The sequence below is a fragment of the Lontra canadensis genome, unplaced genomic scaffold (genome assembly GCF_010015895.1).
Source record: "Lontra canadensis isolate GAN:19392208 unplaced genomic scaffold, GSC_riverotter_1.0 scaffold84, whole genome shotgun sequence".
In the NCBI taxonomy this organism is placed as follows: domain Eukaryota; kingdom Metazoa; phylum Chordata; class Mammalia; order Carnivora; family Mustelidae; genus Lontra; species Lontra canadensis.
In genome coordinates, this window is record NW_022631078.1 from 5,649,615 (window position 1) to 5,665,498 (window position 15,884).

General features: G+C 60.6%; 1 protein-coding gene across 3 annotated transcripts in view; it reads left to right on the forward strand.

Annotated features, from left to right (window-relative positions):
- Window positions 1–15,884, forward strand: part of SCUBE1 (signal peptide, CUB domain and EGF like domain containing 1) — a 133,677-nt gene that overhangs the window by 116,471 nt on the left and 1,322 nt on the right. For all 3 annotated transcript variants that reach the window (XM_032882823.1, XM_032882824.1, XM_032882825.1), the window contains 11 exons: window positions 1,546–1,665; window positions 1,948–2,052; window positions 2,920–3,033; window positions 3,828–3,965; window positions 5,167–5,370; window positions 8,662–8,823; window positions 10,136–10,303; window positions 11,870–12,031; window positions 13,409–13,606; window positions 14,271–14,423; window positions 14,778–14,857. In XM_032882823.1, coding sequence (XP_032738714.1) covers window positions 1,546–1,665; window positions 1,948–2,052; window positions 2,920–3,033; window positions 3,828–3,965; window positions 5,167–5,370; window positions 8,662–8,823; window positions 10,136–10,303; window positions 11,870–12,031; window positions 13,409–13,606; window positions 14,271–14,423; window positions 14,778–14,857 — 1,604 coding nt within the window. The remainder of the gene's footprint in view (window positions 1–1,545; window positions 1,666–1,947; window positions 2,053–2,919; window positions 3,034–3,827; window positions 3,966–5,166; window positions 5,371–8,661; window positions 8,824–10,135; window positions 10,304–11,869; window positions 12,032–13,408; window positions 13,607–14,270; window positions 14,424–14,777; window positions 14,858–15,884) is intronic.

The window sequence follows — 15,884 nt, forward strand, 5'->3', positions numbered from 1 at the left end:
TCAGCACAGTGATCAGGGTAGAGAGCACATTTGTGTGGGTCCCCCTGCCCCACCCCCGAGTCCCATGTGCCCCCTCGATGCCATACAAGCAGAGAAATTACATCACAGCCGAGGGCCACCCAGCCTGGGAAACTCACCACTTCTATGGTGAACAGAGCCAGTGGGCTCCTTATCTAGGAGGAAATGTTCCTCATCCCTCGAAGCTTCTCAAGGCAAACACAACCCTGAGAAATGGTCTGGGGCCAGAGCTATCAACGCTTTGTGTCCTCGGGGTCCCAGTGACAGCACCCAGCAAGAGCCCCCAGGATGCTCAGGGCTGGGCTGGTTTGGCTCCCCCCATGAGTGGCCCCCACTGGCACCAGAAAGCAGAGCTGCAGCTCTCACTGACAATTCCCTTTAGGAATCTGGAGAAAGTTCAGGGAAGGTCCTGGGGGCTTAGGTCTCCCTTGGAAGTTTATAGTTGTTTCTCCTGCTTCTCAACCAGCGGGAACATTGGTTCTTCCTGTGGCTCTTGTGTCTTGCATTATCCGCCTGTGGTTTTACTGGAAACTTCCTGATTCTTCGGGAACAGAGGACTCTCGGCCTTGTATCTGCTTGGGGGCCAGCTGTTTTATCTGGAGGGCTGCGAGTTTGTTTTCATTTCTAGATTGTTAACTTTCTAAGATTCCTTGAAGATGTCAAGCCACATGTTGAAAATCACCCACAATGACAATTTCCCACTTCGCTTTGTTTTTCTGGCTGAGTCGCCTGCTTCAGCCTGTTCCCGAAAGCGGCGTGACCATTGACGACAGCCTCCGGGGGATGCTTCCAGGGGCATGCCTCCCTGACCAGCCAGATGGGGATGAAATCAGTTCCGAGTTTACCGCGGCTATAGACCTGTCAGTTCTCAAAAGAGTCAAAAACACCTGAGAACGGTGCCTGGGTGGCTCAGTCGGTTAAGCATCTGCCTTTGGCTCGGTCATGATCCCAGGGTCCTGGGATCGAGCCCTGAGTCGGGCTCCCTGTTCAGCGGGGAGTCTGCATCTCCCTCTGCCTGCCAAATAATAAAATATTTTTATAAATAAGTAAATAAATAAAAAACACCTATGAAACTCTGAAGAGCTTAGTTTGGGACCTCTCCAGACACCTAATGGATGTGTCCAGTGGCTGCCCTGAGGAGGGGCTCCCAGTGACCCTCACATACTCAGAGCTTGGTCACTGCCAAGAACCCCATGTCATTTCCACCTGCTCCCTTACCCAGAGGGGCATGGCCCTGCTCTGGAGAATCCAGCCCTGCCCTCTGGTCTGGGCCTGTGGCACGAGCTTTCTCACAGACAGCCTGGACTGGTCAGAGGGAGGAGGGAGCAAGCCAGCTTTCTGGGCCCGGCATCCCCACACACGCAGGTACATGTGGACCCCTCCATCTCCTAGCCCCTTCCCCCCAGGATCTGGTCACAAGGTGGGGATGTGGCAGGAGTCCCCCATGGTCCACACTCAGGGGCAGGGCTTCTAGAAGCCTCCACCCTGGCCCCCTCCAGCCCTCTCTTATGTCTTTCCCCTCCTCAGAGATGGGCAAATGCCTTTCTCGCGCCAAAGCCTCCCCCTGGCCCCAGCTGTCCTGCAGCAAGGTGGGTGGTGTGGAGAGCTGCTCCCTTTCCTGCCCAGCCCACTCACTCTTCGTGCCAGGTAACCTGAGGCCGAGCCCGGGAAGGGATGAGGGAGTGGGGTGCGGGGGGGCCTTCCTTCCCTGGGGTCCACCCCCTGCTCCCTGCCATTCTCCAGGAAGGAGCCCAACCTAGGAACGAGGCCCCCCGGCCCTGATCACTGAGAGACCCTGGCCCGCTGTCCGGTTCCCTGTGGACCCCAGCGGTCCTCTCCACAAGTGCGGGGGCCTCGTTCCCTCCCACAGTGACCCCTCTGAGGCTTCCAGGATCTGAGGCCTCCATCTCTCTCCCGGCCTCTCTGCAGACTCGGAGAACAGCTACAGCCTGAGCTGCGGCGTCCCGGGTGTCCAGGGCAAGACGCCGCCAAAGCGCAACGACACCGGCTCCGGCGTGGGGCGCAGCTGCTCAGGTAGCCCCGCCTGTCCGCGCCGCTGGCGCCCACTGCGTCCCGGACCTTGCAACCCACCCCCGAGCGGGATGGTGGGGAGGGACGCTGCCTAGGGAAGAGCTTCCTGGCCTGGGGCCGGCCCGGCATGGCCCGGGGTGCTGGTGAGCTGAAAGCAGGCCCGGGACCTCTGGGCCACACTCCGGTCTGTGTTGACTCTGACATGCTAGGCCTCCTCGGGTCTCCGGCTCTGTTCCAGTGAGGCGAGTCGCCTCCACTGTGACCCTGAGGGCCCAGAAGACCTGTGCCCTTCAGGCCCCAGCAGCCAGGTCCTGGTCCACACAGCGCCAGCTCCCCGGCCTGCGGCCGCATCTTTAACAACTTTGCCTATTCTGGAAGCTGAATTCAGTGTCACGGGGGTGTCTGTGGGCATGTAACAGGATGTGATGCTGAGATCTGCCCTCGTCGGGTTCTTTATCCAGGCTGCTGGGATTTGCTCTTGGAAGGAATCAGCAGTTCGGGGCGTCTGTCCTATTTCAAAGCCCTTCCCTTCCTTGCTTCCCTCTCTTCTGTTCTGCCCCCTTTCCTAATAGCAGGAGCCTCATGAACTGTCCAGGGCAATGGGGGAGGCGTTGGGAGGCCTGCCTTTCCTCCTCCTCAGAAGACCGCCGGCCGGGCAGCCCCCGCTTGAGAGTGGCTCCAGCATCCATGCTCCCACCTTTTTCAGGCCGGGCGGGGAGAAGAAAGAGGCAGCGGGGTTCCCCCAGCCCCCAATGACTTGGTCCCACTAGCCACCCCCTAGCGCTCAGGCACTTCCTCTGTGGCCCCCGGCCCCACGCCCTCCCTGCCCACTGGAGAGGCTGCCACCTGGGGGGTTTGGGCTTTCCCCAGGTGCACCTGCCCCCATCAGGCAGAAGGCCCGCTTCAAGATCCGAGATGCCAAGTGCCACCTCCGACCCCACAACAGGGAGCCAGCAAAGGAGGCCCTGAGGCAGTTGCTGCTGGGTGAGTGGGCTGCCTTGGCGCCAGGCCACACCAAGGGTGGAGGGGTCCCCGCGCCTGAGACCTGGGAGCCCAGGGTCCAGCGGGGCTGGGTTCCAAGGATGGGGACCTCGCTTCATCCCCACAGTCATGGTCCCTAAGCCCCAGGAGCCAGGCCTGGAGCAGTGTAGACAGTGGTGGTGTCCCAGGGCAGCATTTGAGTGGAAAACCTGGGTCCCCCAGCATTCCTGGGGCCCACGGTCCCTATCTCACCCGGGGTTAGATGAGCTCCCCAGGGCAGGTGTTGGTGTGCAGCCTAACTGTCCAGAAGGCCTCCCAGGCCTCACTCGGTAGCACATTCTTGAATGAGGGAGGTCAAGAAGGCGTTCCAGGCTTTCCAGGGGAAAGCTCGGAGAGAAGGGCCCAAGAGAAGAGAGTCCCAGCTGTTTCCATGAAGATTCCTGACCACCTTAGGATTCATTCCTCCCCAAAGCTAACAGAGAGCAGCCCTCAGGCAGACCCAACCTGGGCCCAGCCCCATGGAGCCAAGCTGTACAGCGTCACTGAGCAAGTATGCACGAGTGCCTCCATGGTCAGCGATGTGAGGGGCTCAGATGGCTGGTGCAAGGCCTGGCTCAGCCACCAGCCCCTCGCGAGACCTCGAGCCAGCCTGGCCTCTGGCCTCGGTTTCCCCTCCTGCACCGCAGACTATTAGACAATGCAGAAGCCTCGCTGCTGGTGATCTGTGTGCAGGGCTCCAGAGGACCCTGCTTCCTGCCCTGTGCCACCTTTGCCATAGTGGTCCCTTCTTTGTCCAGAAAACTGCCACCTGACCTTTGTGACCCTCAAATGTGACTCCTCTAAGAAGAGGCGCCGTGGCAAAAAGTCCCCATCCAAGGAGGTGACCCACATCACAGCGGAGTTCGAGGTGGAGACAAAGATGGAAGAGGCGTCAGGTGCGTGAGGTTCTGGACGGCCTTGGGGAGGGCAGGGGCCGGGAGGGCCGGCAGGGTCTGCCCAGTGTGAAGCTGGTGACCACCTGAGCTGCGGCTACTGGAGGCAGAGGCCAGCCAGGCAGGGGAGGGAGACACTGGGTCACCCAGGATGGAATAGGAGTCCCAGGGCAATGAGAGGGACAGGGCTCAGGGACCCGTGGTGACAGCTGCGCGGCCTCTCTCCACCTGGTCATACCCTCGCTGGGGCCTGGAAAGGTTCATGCCTGTAGCGTTTCTGGAACAATTGAGACAAGGGCCTATCTTTCCCAGGTTCCAGAAGGAGACTTGTAGTGCTGGCTTGTGTTTCATATCGGTGCTTTCCTTTTGGCTGTAAATGAGAGTTGAGTTGTGACAGAGGAGTTGAGATCTGTACACGGACCCGTGCTCTGTGTGCTGAGCCCTGGGCACTGCGGAAAGAGGGAACCAGATAAGGGTCCTTGTGCTGGCAGCACTCCCAGCCACAGGGAGGCCGACCTACACACAAACCACCCAGTGCTAAGGGACACCCTGGGTGGTGGGGGGATGAGAGCAAACAGGACACACTACTGAGTGGTCTCCCCTAGAGAGGGACCCAGGAAGTCTTCCCAGAAGAGACACCATTTGAATCAGGACTTAAAGTTCACCAAGTGGAGGAGGTGGCAGGGAATGGCATTCAGACAGGGAATGGAATAGGGAAAGGCACAGAGGTCAGAGGGAATAGGATGCGCCCAGGAGGTGGTGAGCCAGACAGAGTGGCTAGAAAGTGGAGTTCACAGTGGGTGTCAGAGTGCTGGGGGTGAGGCCTAGCAAGGCAGGCAAGGGCTCCACTACAGGGGGCCTTGGAGTCAAGGCCAGAAAGCTGGGGATTATCCTGGGAGCGGTGGAAGCCTCGAGGGTGTTGGGGGGCAGGGAGGAGCGCCGGTCCATGAGCTATGTCCTGGGGAGGTGATGTATTGCCGTGGCAGAGCCCCAGTTACTCCTCCGATCTGCGGTGTCGCCTTGAGCCGGTCACACCTCTAGGGCCCTCAGTCTCCTTCTCTGTCGGATGGACGCCACAGCGGTGCCTCGGCCCCCAGCTGCTGTGTGAACCGTGCTGGGGGCAGAGGCCTGGCAGCAGGGTGGGGGAAGGTCAGGGAAGAGGCCGCTCCGGGGTTGCGAGTCACCGTCCCTCCTGCCCCTGCAGACACCTGCGAGGCGGACTGCATGCGGAAGCGAGCCGAGCAGAGCCTGCAGGCCGCCATCAAGACTCTGCGGAAGTCCATCGGCCGGCAGCACTTCTCCGTCCAGGTCGCAGGCACAGAGTACGCGATGGCCCAGTGGCCGGCCAAGGCCCTGGAGGGCCAGGGGGCGTGCGGCACAGGCCAGGTGTTACAGGACGGGAAATGCGGTGCGTCCCTGCCCGTGGCCACTGGGATGCCCACTCTGCAAGCCTTCTCTGCCCTTCCTCCCACGGGGGGTCCGGGGCAACAGACACACTGGGAGGGGACAGTGAGACAAAAGCTTGCCAGACAGAAGCAGTCCCACGCTCATCATCATGCGGTCATTTGAAGAGCGCTCGCCTGGTGCCATGCCCTGGGCAAGGCTCTTGCTGGGCTAACGTTTGCACGCAAAATCCTCGCCACAGTGCTGAGGACGGGCAGGACAGGGAGAGCGTGGGCCAGCTCCGCTGCAGCAGGGGAGCGGAAGGGGCACGGGGACTAGTCTCTGTGGCTAGAGAGGGCTTCCCAGCAGAGGCAGCGTGCGAGCTGAGGGCAGGCGCTGAGAGCCCCCGGGGTGAGCACAGGCTGCCAGGAAGCAGGTGAGGCCGGACCCACGGCAGGAGCTCAGGCGGGGCAGCCAGCCCGTGTCCAGGCCTGGGAGGCCGGGAGGCCGAGGACCGTTGAGGGGATGGGTTGAGAGATAGCCGCGGTGGCTGCCTGCAGGAGAATGGACGGAGCCCTTGCTCTGCTGGGGTTCACGTGTACCAGGGAAGGAAGGCAGCCAGCAGACAAGCATACCCACACCCACATGCACAGCCACCTCAGGGCCTTGCCGCAGGGCAAGGTGCTTCTCTGGTGCGGTGGAAGCCACGGGAAGTTTCCAAGCGGAGGAACATTATCACTCTCTCATCAGGGGAAGGCTACCACGAGCAAGGACTGGGGAAGGGAGTCAGTAGAGCCTTGAACGGGGAGTGGGGGCTGGCAGCAGGACAAGAAGGAACAAGACAGAGAGAGCACTTTGGAGGGGTGGCTGGGAGGAAGGAGGCTTCGAGGGCAGCCCCCAAGGACCACGGGGCAGAAGCGACATCATACTCTGATCTGGGGAACCTGGGGAAGGCGCGGCTGGAGGAGACAGAGTGTCTGTGCTCACTAGCTCACGTCCTTGAGTCATCCCTGTGAAGACGTTGAATGGTTAGGATGGCTGGAGCCGCAAACCTGGGGCACAAAGCATAAGCTGGGCCAGGAGATTAATTGGGGAGCTGCTGGAGAAGAGGTGGGATTTAGTGGTGTGAAGGAGGGGCTCCGGCGGCAGCAGTGGAGAGAGCGTGGCAGGAGGGCAGGGCTTTTGTGATGTCATTTTTTTTTTAAGATTTTATCTTTTTATTTATTTGCGAGAGAGAGTGCACACCAGGGAAAGGGGCAGAGGGAGAGGGAGCAGCAGACTCCCTGCTGAGCAGGGAGCCCGAAGTGGAACTCGATCCCAGGAGAGATCATGACCAGAGCCAAAGGCAGATGTGCAACCAACTGAGCCCCCAAGGCGCTCTGTTCTTATATTTTTATTTATTTATTTATTTGACAGAGACAGAGTGAGAGAGGGAACACAAACAGGGGAGCAGGAGAGAGAGAAGCAGGCTTCCCACCAAGCAGGGAGCCTGATGCGGGGCTCGATCCCAGGACCCCAGGATCAGGACCCGAGCAGAAGGCAGATGCCTAATGGCTGAGCCACCCAGGCACCCCCTTCTTCTGTTTTTTTATTTTGAAATCATTTCAAACATTCGGAAATACTGCCAGGCAGAACAAGAAACGTCCACGGTTTCTTGGTCTGGGTTCCCCTGTGTGCTGCCCCGAGCAAGTCCAGCCCACACAGCCCATTCCAGTTCCCCCAGTCTTCCCCCAGCGTCCCTGTCCGGCACGTTCAGTGTCCTGTCTCTCCAGATTCCTTCAGTGTGGAGCAGCCCTTGGCTCTTTCCCTGCCTCTCCTGTCCTCCTGCCGTAGGATGACCCTCATGGGGCTGCATCCCCCATTTCCATGACCCGCTGGGCAGGAAAACCCCCCTCGATGCCTGCTCTCCAGCGCCCCCGTCAGGAGGCGCGGGTACTGACCCAGGCCCCCACAGGTCCTTCCCCCTCCCTTTTCCTTCTGCCATCGAGGCAGATTTGCTGGGGCTGGAATTCTGAGTCTATACAACAAACTGCTCCGCATCAGACATCCTCAGCCCAGCCGCAGCCATCGCAGTCAGTGACAGCTCCCGCCAAAGCAGCCACGTCTCCGACGGTTGCTGGACGGTGTCCTCCATTCCGGCCGGCCCTTGTCCGGGTGCATTAGCCTTCTGTAAGGAAGAGCTTTCCCTCCCTCCCACTCACGGATGTATCCAAGCACCTACATGTCTGTGTATGTGTATCAGTGTGGGCTCCGCGACTCCTCTGTTCTTTACGGGGCTGTAATCCAAGCCTAGCGTTACTTAGTTCAGGGCTCAGATCATTCCCGGTGTAGCCAGTCAGGCCGGTTTCCCCGTCCTTCGGACATGCCCCCCACCTCCATCACTTGCTGAGGATTCTAGGGCACAAACCTGTACTTCCCCTGCCCCAGCCTTCGCAATCAGTCAGGGACCCTGGGACCCCTACAGGAGGAAAATATGCAGAAGCCAGAGCTGGGGTCCTCATTGCTAATGCGGCGTCCGTCCTTCCAGGCTCTCACTGGACAGAACTAGCGAGTATGGGTGTATCTTAAACATGGGCGTGTATATGGACTTGCACAGGTGTTATGGGTACATGGGTGTGTGTGTGTGTGTGTGTGTGTGTCTGTTTTATAAAACCATGCATTCACACCAGTGCCTCCAGTCCAATAGCTCAGGGTTCTTTCTAACCTCCCCTCTTTCCATGTTTCTAAATTTCTTCTCCAGGAAAACTCCGGCTCCCTCCCTCCTTATTTTCTCCTTATTTTCCCAGTCAGTCTTCTTAGCGTCGGTTTGCTATATGCAGCTGACCACACGGCCTCTGGATGACTCTCCACCACCAGGCCTCCCTGCCCCTGCCTCTCACTCTCCCCATGCCCTCTGCATACTGTCCCCACATGGCCACTCCTCCCCATGGGGAAGGAAGGGGGAGGATAGGAGATCTCGGTTTAGACAAAATGCCCATGGGACAGCCAGGAAACTGTTGGGACACAGGCTGAGGGGTCAGGGCTGGAGGGCAGGATACAGAGCAGAGAGAGACCTCAGGGCTCAGCAGGAGCAGCGAGGACGGGGCCGGAGACCAGGGTCAGGCCTCCAGGCTCTTCACAGACGGCTGCTGCCTTGCTCCTACCCTTAGCTCTTCTGAGATGGCCCTGGGCCCCTCTGGGATCTTTGAGCCAAAGGGATGAGGGATGTGGTGTATCTGGGAGGACAGAGCCTGAGTTTGAGGTACCAAGAGACAAAGCGCCTGGCCACTACTCCCCACCTCTGCCCCCCGGCAATCTCTCCACTTTGCCTCCGCAGTTGCCTGCGCACCTGGCACCTACTTCAGCGGAGAGCCTGGCCAGTGTGTGCCATGCGCACCGGGGTCCTACCAGGACAGGGATGGCCAACTCAGCTGCATGCCATGCCCCAGCAGCGATGGGCTCGGCCTGACTGGTGCCCGCAACGTTTCCGAGTGTGGAGGCAAGTGCGGGACCCCCCGGAGGGAGGAAGGGCTGGGGGTTGCGGTGGGGGGATTCGGCGGCAACTCCTGTCTCTACTGAGGTCCTCAAAGCCAAGGCCCAGTCCCTAGTGATATTCCATAAAGCTCTCGGCCATGTGCAGAGCCTGGCATGACTTCCAGGCTGCCACACTCACAGTGGCCACTGGGGCCGCAAAGCATCTGTGTGCCAGCAGGCCCCGGGCTGGGCCTAGTGCACCAGAGAACAGCAGCACGTGGTTTGGAAAGGACTTTAAGGTTTATAAACACCTGGTCGTTTTTGGGCCCACTTACTGTCTGTAACGAGGCACGTAGTGCCATATGGTTGACCAGACATGTTACATGGTGTGGAGCCCCACACCATCCTCAATGTTCTCCATGTGAACTTTACAGTTTGCCCTATAGATGGTTTGGGAAGCCCTTTGGCAGTTTACCAAGCACAACTTGGTTTGCAAAGAGCTTTTCCATTTATAGCCTCACTTAACCACATCTGCGGTGTGGGCTCACACCCCCACCCAACAGCCTGCCTTCCCCGGCCGTCGTGGGGACCACCCAAGACAATGGGTGGGGAAAAGTGTGCCTGCAAGGGTGGGTGGGTGGGACAGTGGGGACCACCAGCCAGCTTTCTCTGGGGTACAGAAGGGATCAGAGACCAGCCCTGAGTCCCTGCAGGCTAGCTGGCTGTGCCCTCCGAGACTGTGGTCTCTGCCCTTAGCAGGACCAGTGACTGAGAGCAGAGAGCGGCCACTGGTAGGAGCAGAGAATTCAGAGAATTCCGGGTCTGGGCCGAGAGGGCCTCCAGCCCACCCCTTACTCAATGCCAAAGCACCCTCTGCATCCCAACTTAATGCTGGGTGTGTTGTCCCCTCTCTGTCCCAGCCATGCCCTCAGGGACCTCCCAGACGCCCCCACCTCCCTGCCTGACCCAGCCCTGCAGACTGGAGCCCGGTTCCTCATGTGGAGGGCGCAGTGTGGCCCGCCCCCCGGGGGGGGCAGCTCCTCTGATCTCTCCCCTGCACATGTGGGGTCCACACTTCCCAGCTGAGCAGCAAAGCCACCTGCTCTTGCTAGTGGGAGAGGTGAAGCCAGTTCTGGCCAAGGCCCCACAGTGCCTGAACCATGGGCAGCATCCGGACCGGGTGGGGGGCAGCCCAGCTCTTTCCCCCAGGTCCCCCCGCCCCCGGCACCATCCCTAGCCATGGTCCCCTTCCCCAGGGCAGGTGAGGGTTGAGAGCAGGGTCTGGACTGAGGCACCTGGACCTCCCGCCAGCCTGAGCCATGACCCCTGATTTCCAGGCCAGTGCTCGCCAGGCTTCTTCTCCCCGGATGGCTTCCAGCCCTGCCAGCCCTGCCCAGTGGGCACGTACCAGCCTGAGTCCGGGCGCACGGGCTGCTTCCCCTGCGGAGGGGGGCTGCTCACCAAGCACGAGGGCGCGGTCTCCTTCCAAGACTGCGAGACCAAAGGTAAGTCGCCGGAGCTGTGCAGGGACGTTTTCCCTCAACACCGCTCATCTCCCACGTGGCCGATGTCCAAGGGCTGAGGGGTGGCCTGGAGCTGCCGGCAGTAGACATGGGACCAGCACCATGCCACACCTGGGACAGGGACAGCGGGGACCACACAAGCCCACCCGAGAGTCTCAGATGGGAGAGCCAGGCAGCCACAGTGGTTAGAGATGGGAGCTTTGAACCTGACTCACAGGAAAGGCTCTTTTGAGGGGGGGCAGTTTGAGGGATGAAGAAATGCAGGGGCGGTGGGACAAGGTCGGACCATCTCACCTTCCTTGGAGACCCTCCTTTTAGGCCCATGGGGGTCCTGCTGTCCAGCCGCACCTTCCCCTCCATGGTCACCAAATTCCCCTGATGGTACTGCCTCCCCTTCCACACACTCCTGTCCTGCCAAGGGCCTTTGGGACACGCTTCCCACCCGCTGACCTTAATATTCTTGGGGACAGACAGACAGAACCCTCCCTTCTAGAAGAGAATACCTCCTCTCCTCCAGAACCTGCCAGGATTTCTCCTCCTTACTGTGAAACTTGTAGAAGGAGCACGTGGACACACTTCCTCTCCCCTCTAGTCAGACTCTCACCCCACCATCCCCCTGATCATTGCTCCCATCGAGGCTGGAGCCAAGTCCCTTCCCAGCTGGCATCTCCCGCAGCCCCGCGACCTCAGGCTCTGCTCAGCCTCACCCACCCACCCCTTGGCTGGTAGTGCTGGGGTCCCCAGCCTGGCACTGACTCTAGAGTCTGGGTAGGAAGAGCATCCAGTGACCCCAGCCCCGCGTCTCTCCTGAACTCAGTGCTACACCCTCCTGCCGGGGGACAGCCCCGATCATATCCCACGTGGCCAGAGCCCCTCATCTTGGCCACACAGTGCCCCCCCACCCAGCTCACACCAGCTCTTTCCTACCAGGGGCCCAGGGAGACCTTGGAATCCCCCTGAGTGCTCTCCCTCTGACCTCACATCCAGTCTGTCCGCAGCCCCTGCCAGCAGCCCTCAGCCAGGCCACTGCTGCCCGGCCTCCCCACCCCACCCCTCACCCGCAAGCTCACTCCCAGAGCAGCAGCCTGGACCATGCAGTGGCTCCAAGTCCCCTTCTCCCTCAGAGCGAAGCCTATCATGATCTCTGGACCCAGGAGCTCATGGCCATGGCCTGTGACTTCCGCTCTAGCCACGCCCGCTCCCTCCCCAGATCGCCTCCCAGCTGACTCCACATGGCTCAAGCCTCCACAGAAGGTCCCCACACACCTTGAGCGGTGCACACCCGGCCTTACAACAGCTCATGTCCCATTTCTTGTCCCCGAACACACGCCCCCCCACGGGCAGGCCTCGGTCACAGAGCTTACTGCCCAGCTCTGGGCGGCCCCCAAGCTCCACACAGCCTTGGACAGGACCGAGCGTGGATGGTGGGCGGCCACTGGGTGGTAAAGAAGGGCTTTGAACTGGGCACCATGACAGACCTCGAGGGCAGGGAGGCGCTGGGGAGAATGTCCCCTGCCCTTTCCCACCTGCACCCCCCCCCACCCACAGTGCACTGCTCCCCGGGCCACCACTACAACACCACCACCCACCGGTGCATCCGCTGCCCCGTGGGCACCTACCAGCCCGAGTTTGGCCAGAACCACTGCATCACCTGCCCGGGCAACACCAGCACGGACTTCGATGGCTCCACCAATGTCACACACTGCAAAAGTAGGTACAGCTCTCCCTGCAGCTGCTGCGGGGGACGCAGGGCGGGCGGGCTGTTGCGGGCGGGGCAAGCCCTCACCCCACACCATGCCTACAGGACCCCAGGGACCCAGCCCGGCTCCAGCACACCCGCACGTCCACTCAGGGTGACGCCTCTGTGCTCGGCGGGTCTGCCCAGGGCTCCGGGTCTGTGGCGGGGAAAGCCGGGCCCGTGGCGGGGGGCTGCGGTTCAGGGGCTGAGGACCAGGCCATGCCACTCTTGAAGGCACGTGCGCGGCTGGGCTGCCAAGTGGACGCAGACCAGCCCAGGGGACAGGAAGCAGACACGAAGCGTGGACGGGTGTGGAGGCGCAAGAGGAAGCCCAGCCGGCCTCCTCGTGTCTGTGAGGAGCTCAGTTTAGCCGAAAGAAATGGGGGCAGCATAAGACGCTGTGGGAAGTAGCTTCCCAGTCAAGTCATCTGGGCGTAACAGACTTGACTTTAGATATTTTTAATTCATTTTTTGTAGTCCTCTGGGACAGATTTTCTGGTGTTGTGCCCTCCCCCAATCAATTTCTAGCCAGTTACCCCCTTCCCTGTGCTGTTGGTCATGTCTGGGACAGCCCAAAGGCCCATGGTGGGGACTAAACCCTAGACAGGAAGCTGCCCCAGTTCCCCAGAGGGTCCCGCGGGGCTTGTGGCCTCTGGGGACAGAAGAGCAGGCACAGTGTGGGGCTCCACAGAGGCAGGGTTGAAACGTCCTCCTGAGTAAAAGTGGAGAAAGCAAATAGGGAAGCTTCTGGAAGGTGAGGTAAACATGAAAAGTTTCCCAGGAATTTTGATGTGAGGGGTTTTGTAAACGAAAAGGCATGAGAAAATTGTATATATTTAGTGTTCGGTTCAGTTCTCTTTGCAGACCTAAGGTGACTTCTTTTGTAAGGTTGAGGCTGGGAGCCTTAGCTCACAGAGATGCCACGTTTGGCTTCTTGAGGGTTCCGAAGATTAGCTACAAAGGGAGGCATGTCTCTTTGTCCTCACTGTGCTGCCTGCTTGTCCCCGAGCCTTCCCGCTCGGCAGGGAGGGCAACCACCCCGGGCCCCTGGCAGGCGCTCAGGGAGCATAGAAGGCATTGAGGGAGAGAGGAGGTGGGGGTTCACGAGTCGGGGGTTCACCGAGCTTTCGCACCACCACCTGCAGGAGCAGGGCTGGCAGGGGAGCCGACACAGGGCGGGCCTGTCACAGGGTGCCCCCCGGGAAGACGACCCCGTGGGAAGAGTGGCCCAGGGCCAGGCTAGCTGGTGGGGAGGCCAGTGGAGGCGGCCGCGGGGCTGTCGAGGGCCCGCCCTCCCCGTCCCCCGTGCAGCAGGCCTGAGCAGGCCCGTGCGGCCCCGGTGCCCACAGACCAGCACTGTGGCGGCGAGCTCGGCGACTACACAGGCTACATCGAGTCCCCCAACTACCCCGGCGACTACCCGGCCAATGCCGAGTGCGTGTGGCACATCTCGCCGCCCCCCAAGCGCAGGATCCTCATCGTGGTCCCTGAGATCTTCCTACCCGTTGAGGACGAGTGCGGCGACGTCCTGGTCATGAGGAAGAGCGGTATGCACGGGTGGAGGGGAGAGCGGAGGGGCCACCCAGGGTCACCCGTTGCGGGGCTTTCACAGCCACCGTCTGCCCACAGGGCTGAGCTCTAGGAGGTCAGCTTCTCCTGCCTTCAGGGCACCTCGGGAAGGCTACCCAGGGAGCAGTGAGGAGGTGGGACACCCTTTGGCCAGCCCCACACACCCCAGGGTCAGCAGGCTCACCTTTATTCATCTGCTCACAGGGAGAGGGGACTTCCCAGCTGTGACCCTCCGCCCCAGCCCTGGCTTGTGCTGGGCGTGGGCATGAGCCCTGTCCGGGGAGAGCAGCTGGCCAGAGAAAGACAGTGACAACCCGACAGAGAGGGGCAGTGACCAAGGGTTCACCAGGGCAGAGCAGGAACGTGGTAGTGTGAGGATGGAGCAGTCAGGGAGGCTTCCTGGAGGAGGAGGCATAGAAACCTGCTCTGTAGGATGAGAAGGAACTGGGGTTGAGGGTGGGGACTGGCATTTGAGGCAGAGGTAACATGGGTGGAGCCTAGAGCTGGACTGTTTGGGGGACTGGGCATGGGAACTGGGTGGCTGACCTGGTGGGGGAAGCACATGGCCTGCAGGTGGAGGACGAGGGCCAGGGGCAGGGTTGTGGATCAACCAACCACTCAGCCCCCCTACTCTGTCCCCAGCATCACCCGCGTCTATCACCACCTATGAGACCTGCCAGACCTATGAGAGGCCCATCGCCTTCACCTCCCGCTCCCGGAAGCTCTGGATCCAGTTCAAATCCAATGAAGGCAACAGTGGCAAAGGATTCCAAGTGCCCTATGTCACCTACGACGGTCAGTGTGGCTGCACTGTGTGCCCGGCCCAGGCTGGCCCTGCGGACACGGAGGCAACAGACACATACAGGGTGCGGGGTGGTGCAGGTGAAGGAGCCATGAGTGGTGTCTGTGGCCTTCAGCGTGCTGTACTGCCCAAGCTGGGTTTTGAGGGTTGAATAGAAGTTTCTAGCTAGCCAAGCCTCAAGGAAAACAATTCGGGTGGAGGGTACAGAGGTTCAGAGGCAGAAGTGCTTGTGGCCAAGATCTGAGTCTGAATGTGGAGCAGGGGTTGGCGGAGGCAGAAGGTGAGGGGGAAGCAGGGGGGGTCTGGTGCCTTCACCTCCCTTCCTTCCTCGCCGGTGGGTTTCACAGAGGACTACCAGCAGTTGATAGAAGATATTGTTCGCGATGGACGGCTCTACGCCTCGGAGAATCACCAGGAAATTTTAAAAGTGAGTGAGCTTCTTTATGGGAAAGGGTCCGTGTGATCCCGGGATGGTGGCCTGTGATGATTCCGGGTCTCTGTCCTTGCAGACCAGGAGGCCCGAGACAAGCTCCCTGGTGGCGTCCAGCCCAGGACCTTCTGACTTGCCTTTGGGCTCCTTGCCAGCTGCCGGCCTCACTTCCCTCATCTGTGAGATGCGGTGGGAGCTTAAAATCGGTAGAATCCGCTCCCACCTTTGGGACTGCCTGTCCCCTCATCTTGCTCGTGACCTTAAGAAGCAGAGCCACCTTGTCATCGAGGGGCTCTATGTCTGTCATACGGCAGGCACTGGCCAGCTCTGGGCCCTGACCCAGGGATTTGTTTGGGCTCTGGTGGTCTAGCCCCAGCTCAGCCTCTGGGGAGCTAACACTTCCAGCCTGGGAGCTGAGGTGGACGGGGCTGGAGCAGGTTTGGGTTCCCTGGCTGTCACGTCCCAGCTGGGTGGCCCTGGGCAAGCCCTCTGAGAAACAGGGGCGGCTCACAGAGTGTGGGCTTCCAGCCCCGGATCTGGCACGGTCCTGCACACAGTAGGCACTTTGTAAGCAGAGAGGTTCGCCCTGATGCTGCTGCACCCAGGAGCAGAGCTGGAGCCCATCTGTGCAGTGGGAATCGGAGGCTTGTGCTGGCCCCTCCATCGGTCCATCCGGCAGACAATGCCGGCCCTCCTCCTGGCCCCTCCCCTGCCACCCTGGCCCTCTGCCCACGGCTCCACCCTGCCGCCAGGAGCATCTTTGCAGAACTAGAAGTGTTTCCGTCACTCAGGACAAAAACCTTGGCCCGGGAGGCCCGGCTGGGCATGGCCCCCACCTGCCTCTGAAGCTGTTCTCCGACTTCCACACTCCCTCCGCTCCCTGGCTGAGGCCTCTCTCCTCCGTGAGCATCCGCCTGTCCTGCTCTCAGCGTAGGCATCCCTCCTCTGGGCGGATCACAGACTCCTAGAGTCCCACGAGGCTCTGGCTCTTGGCACCTGCTGGTCCTGCCGTCAGCTGTGGTCT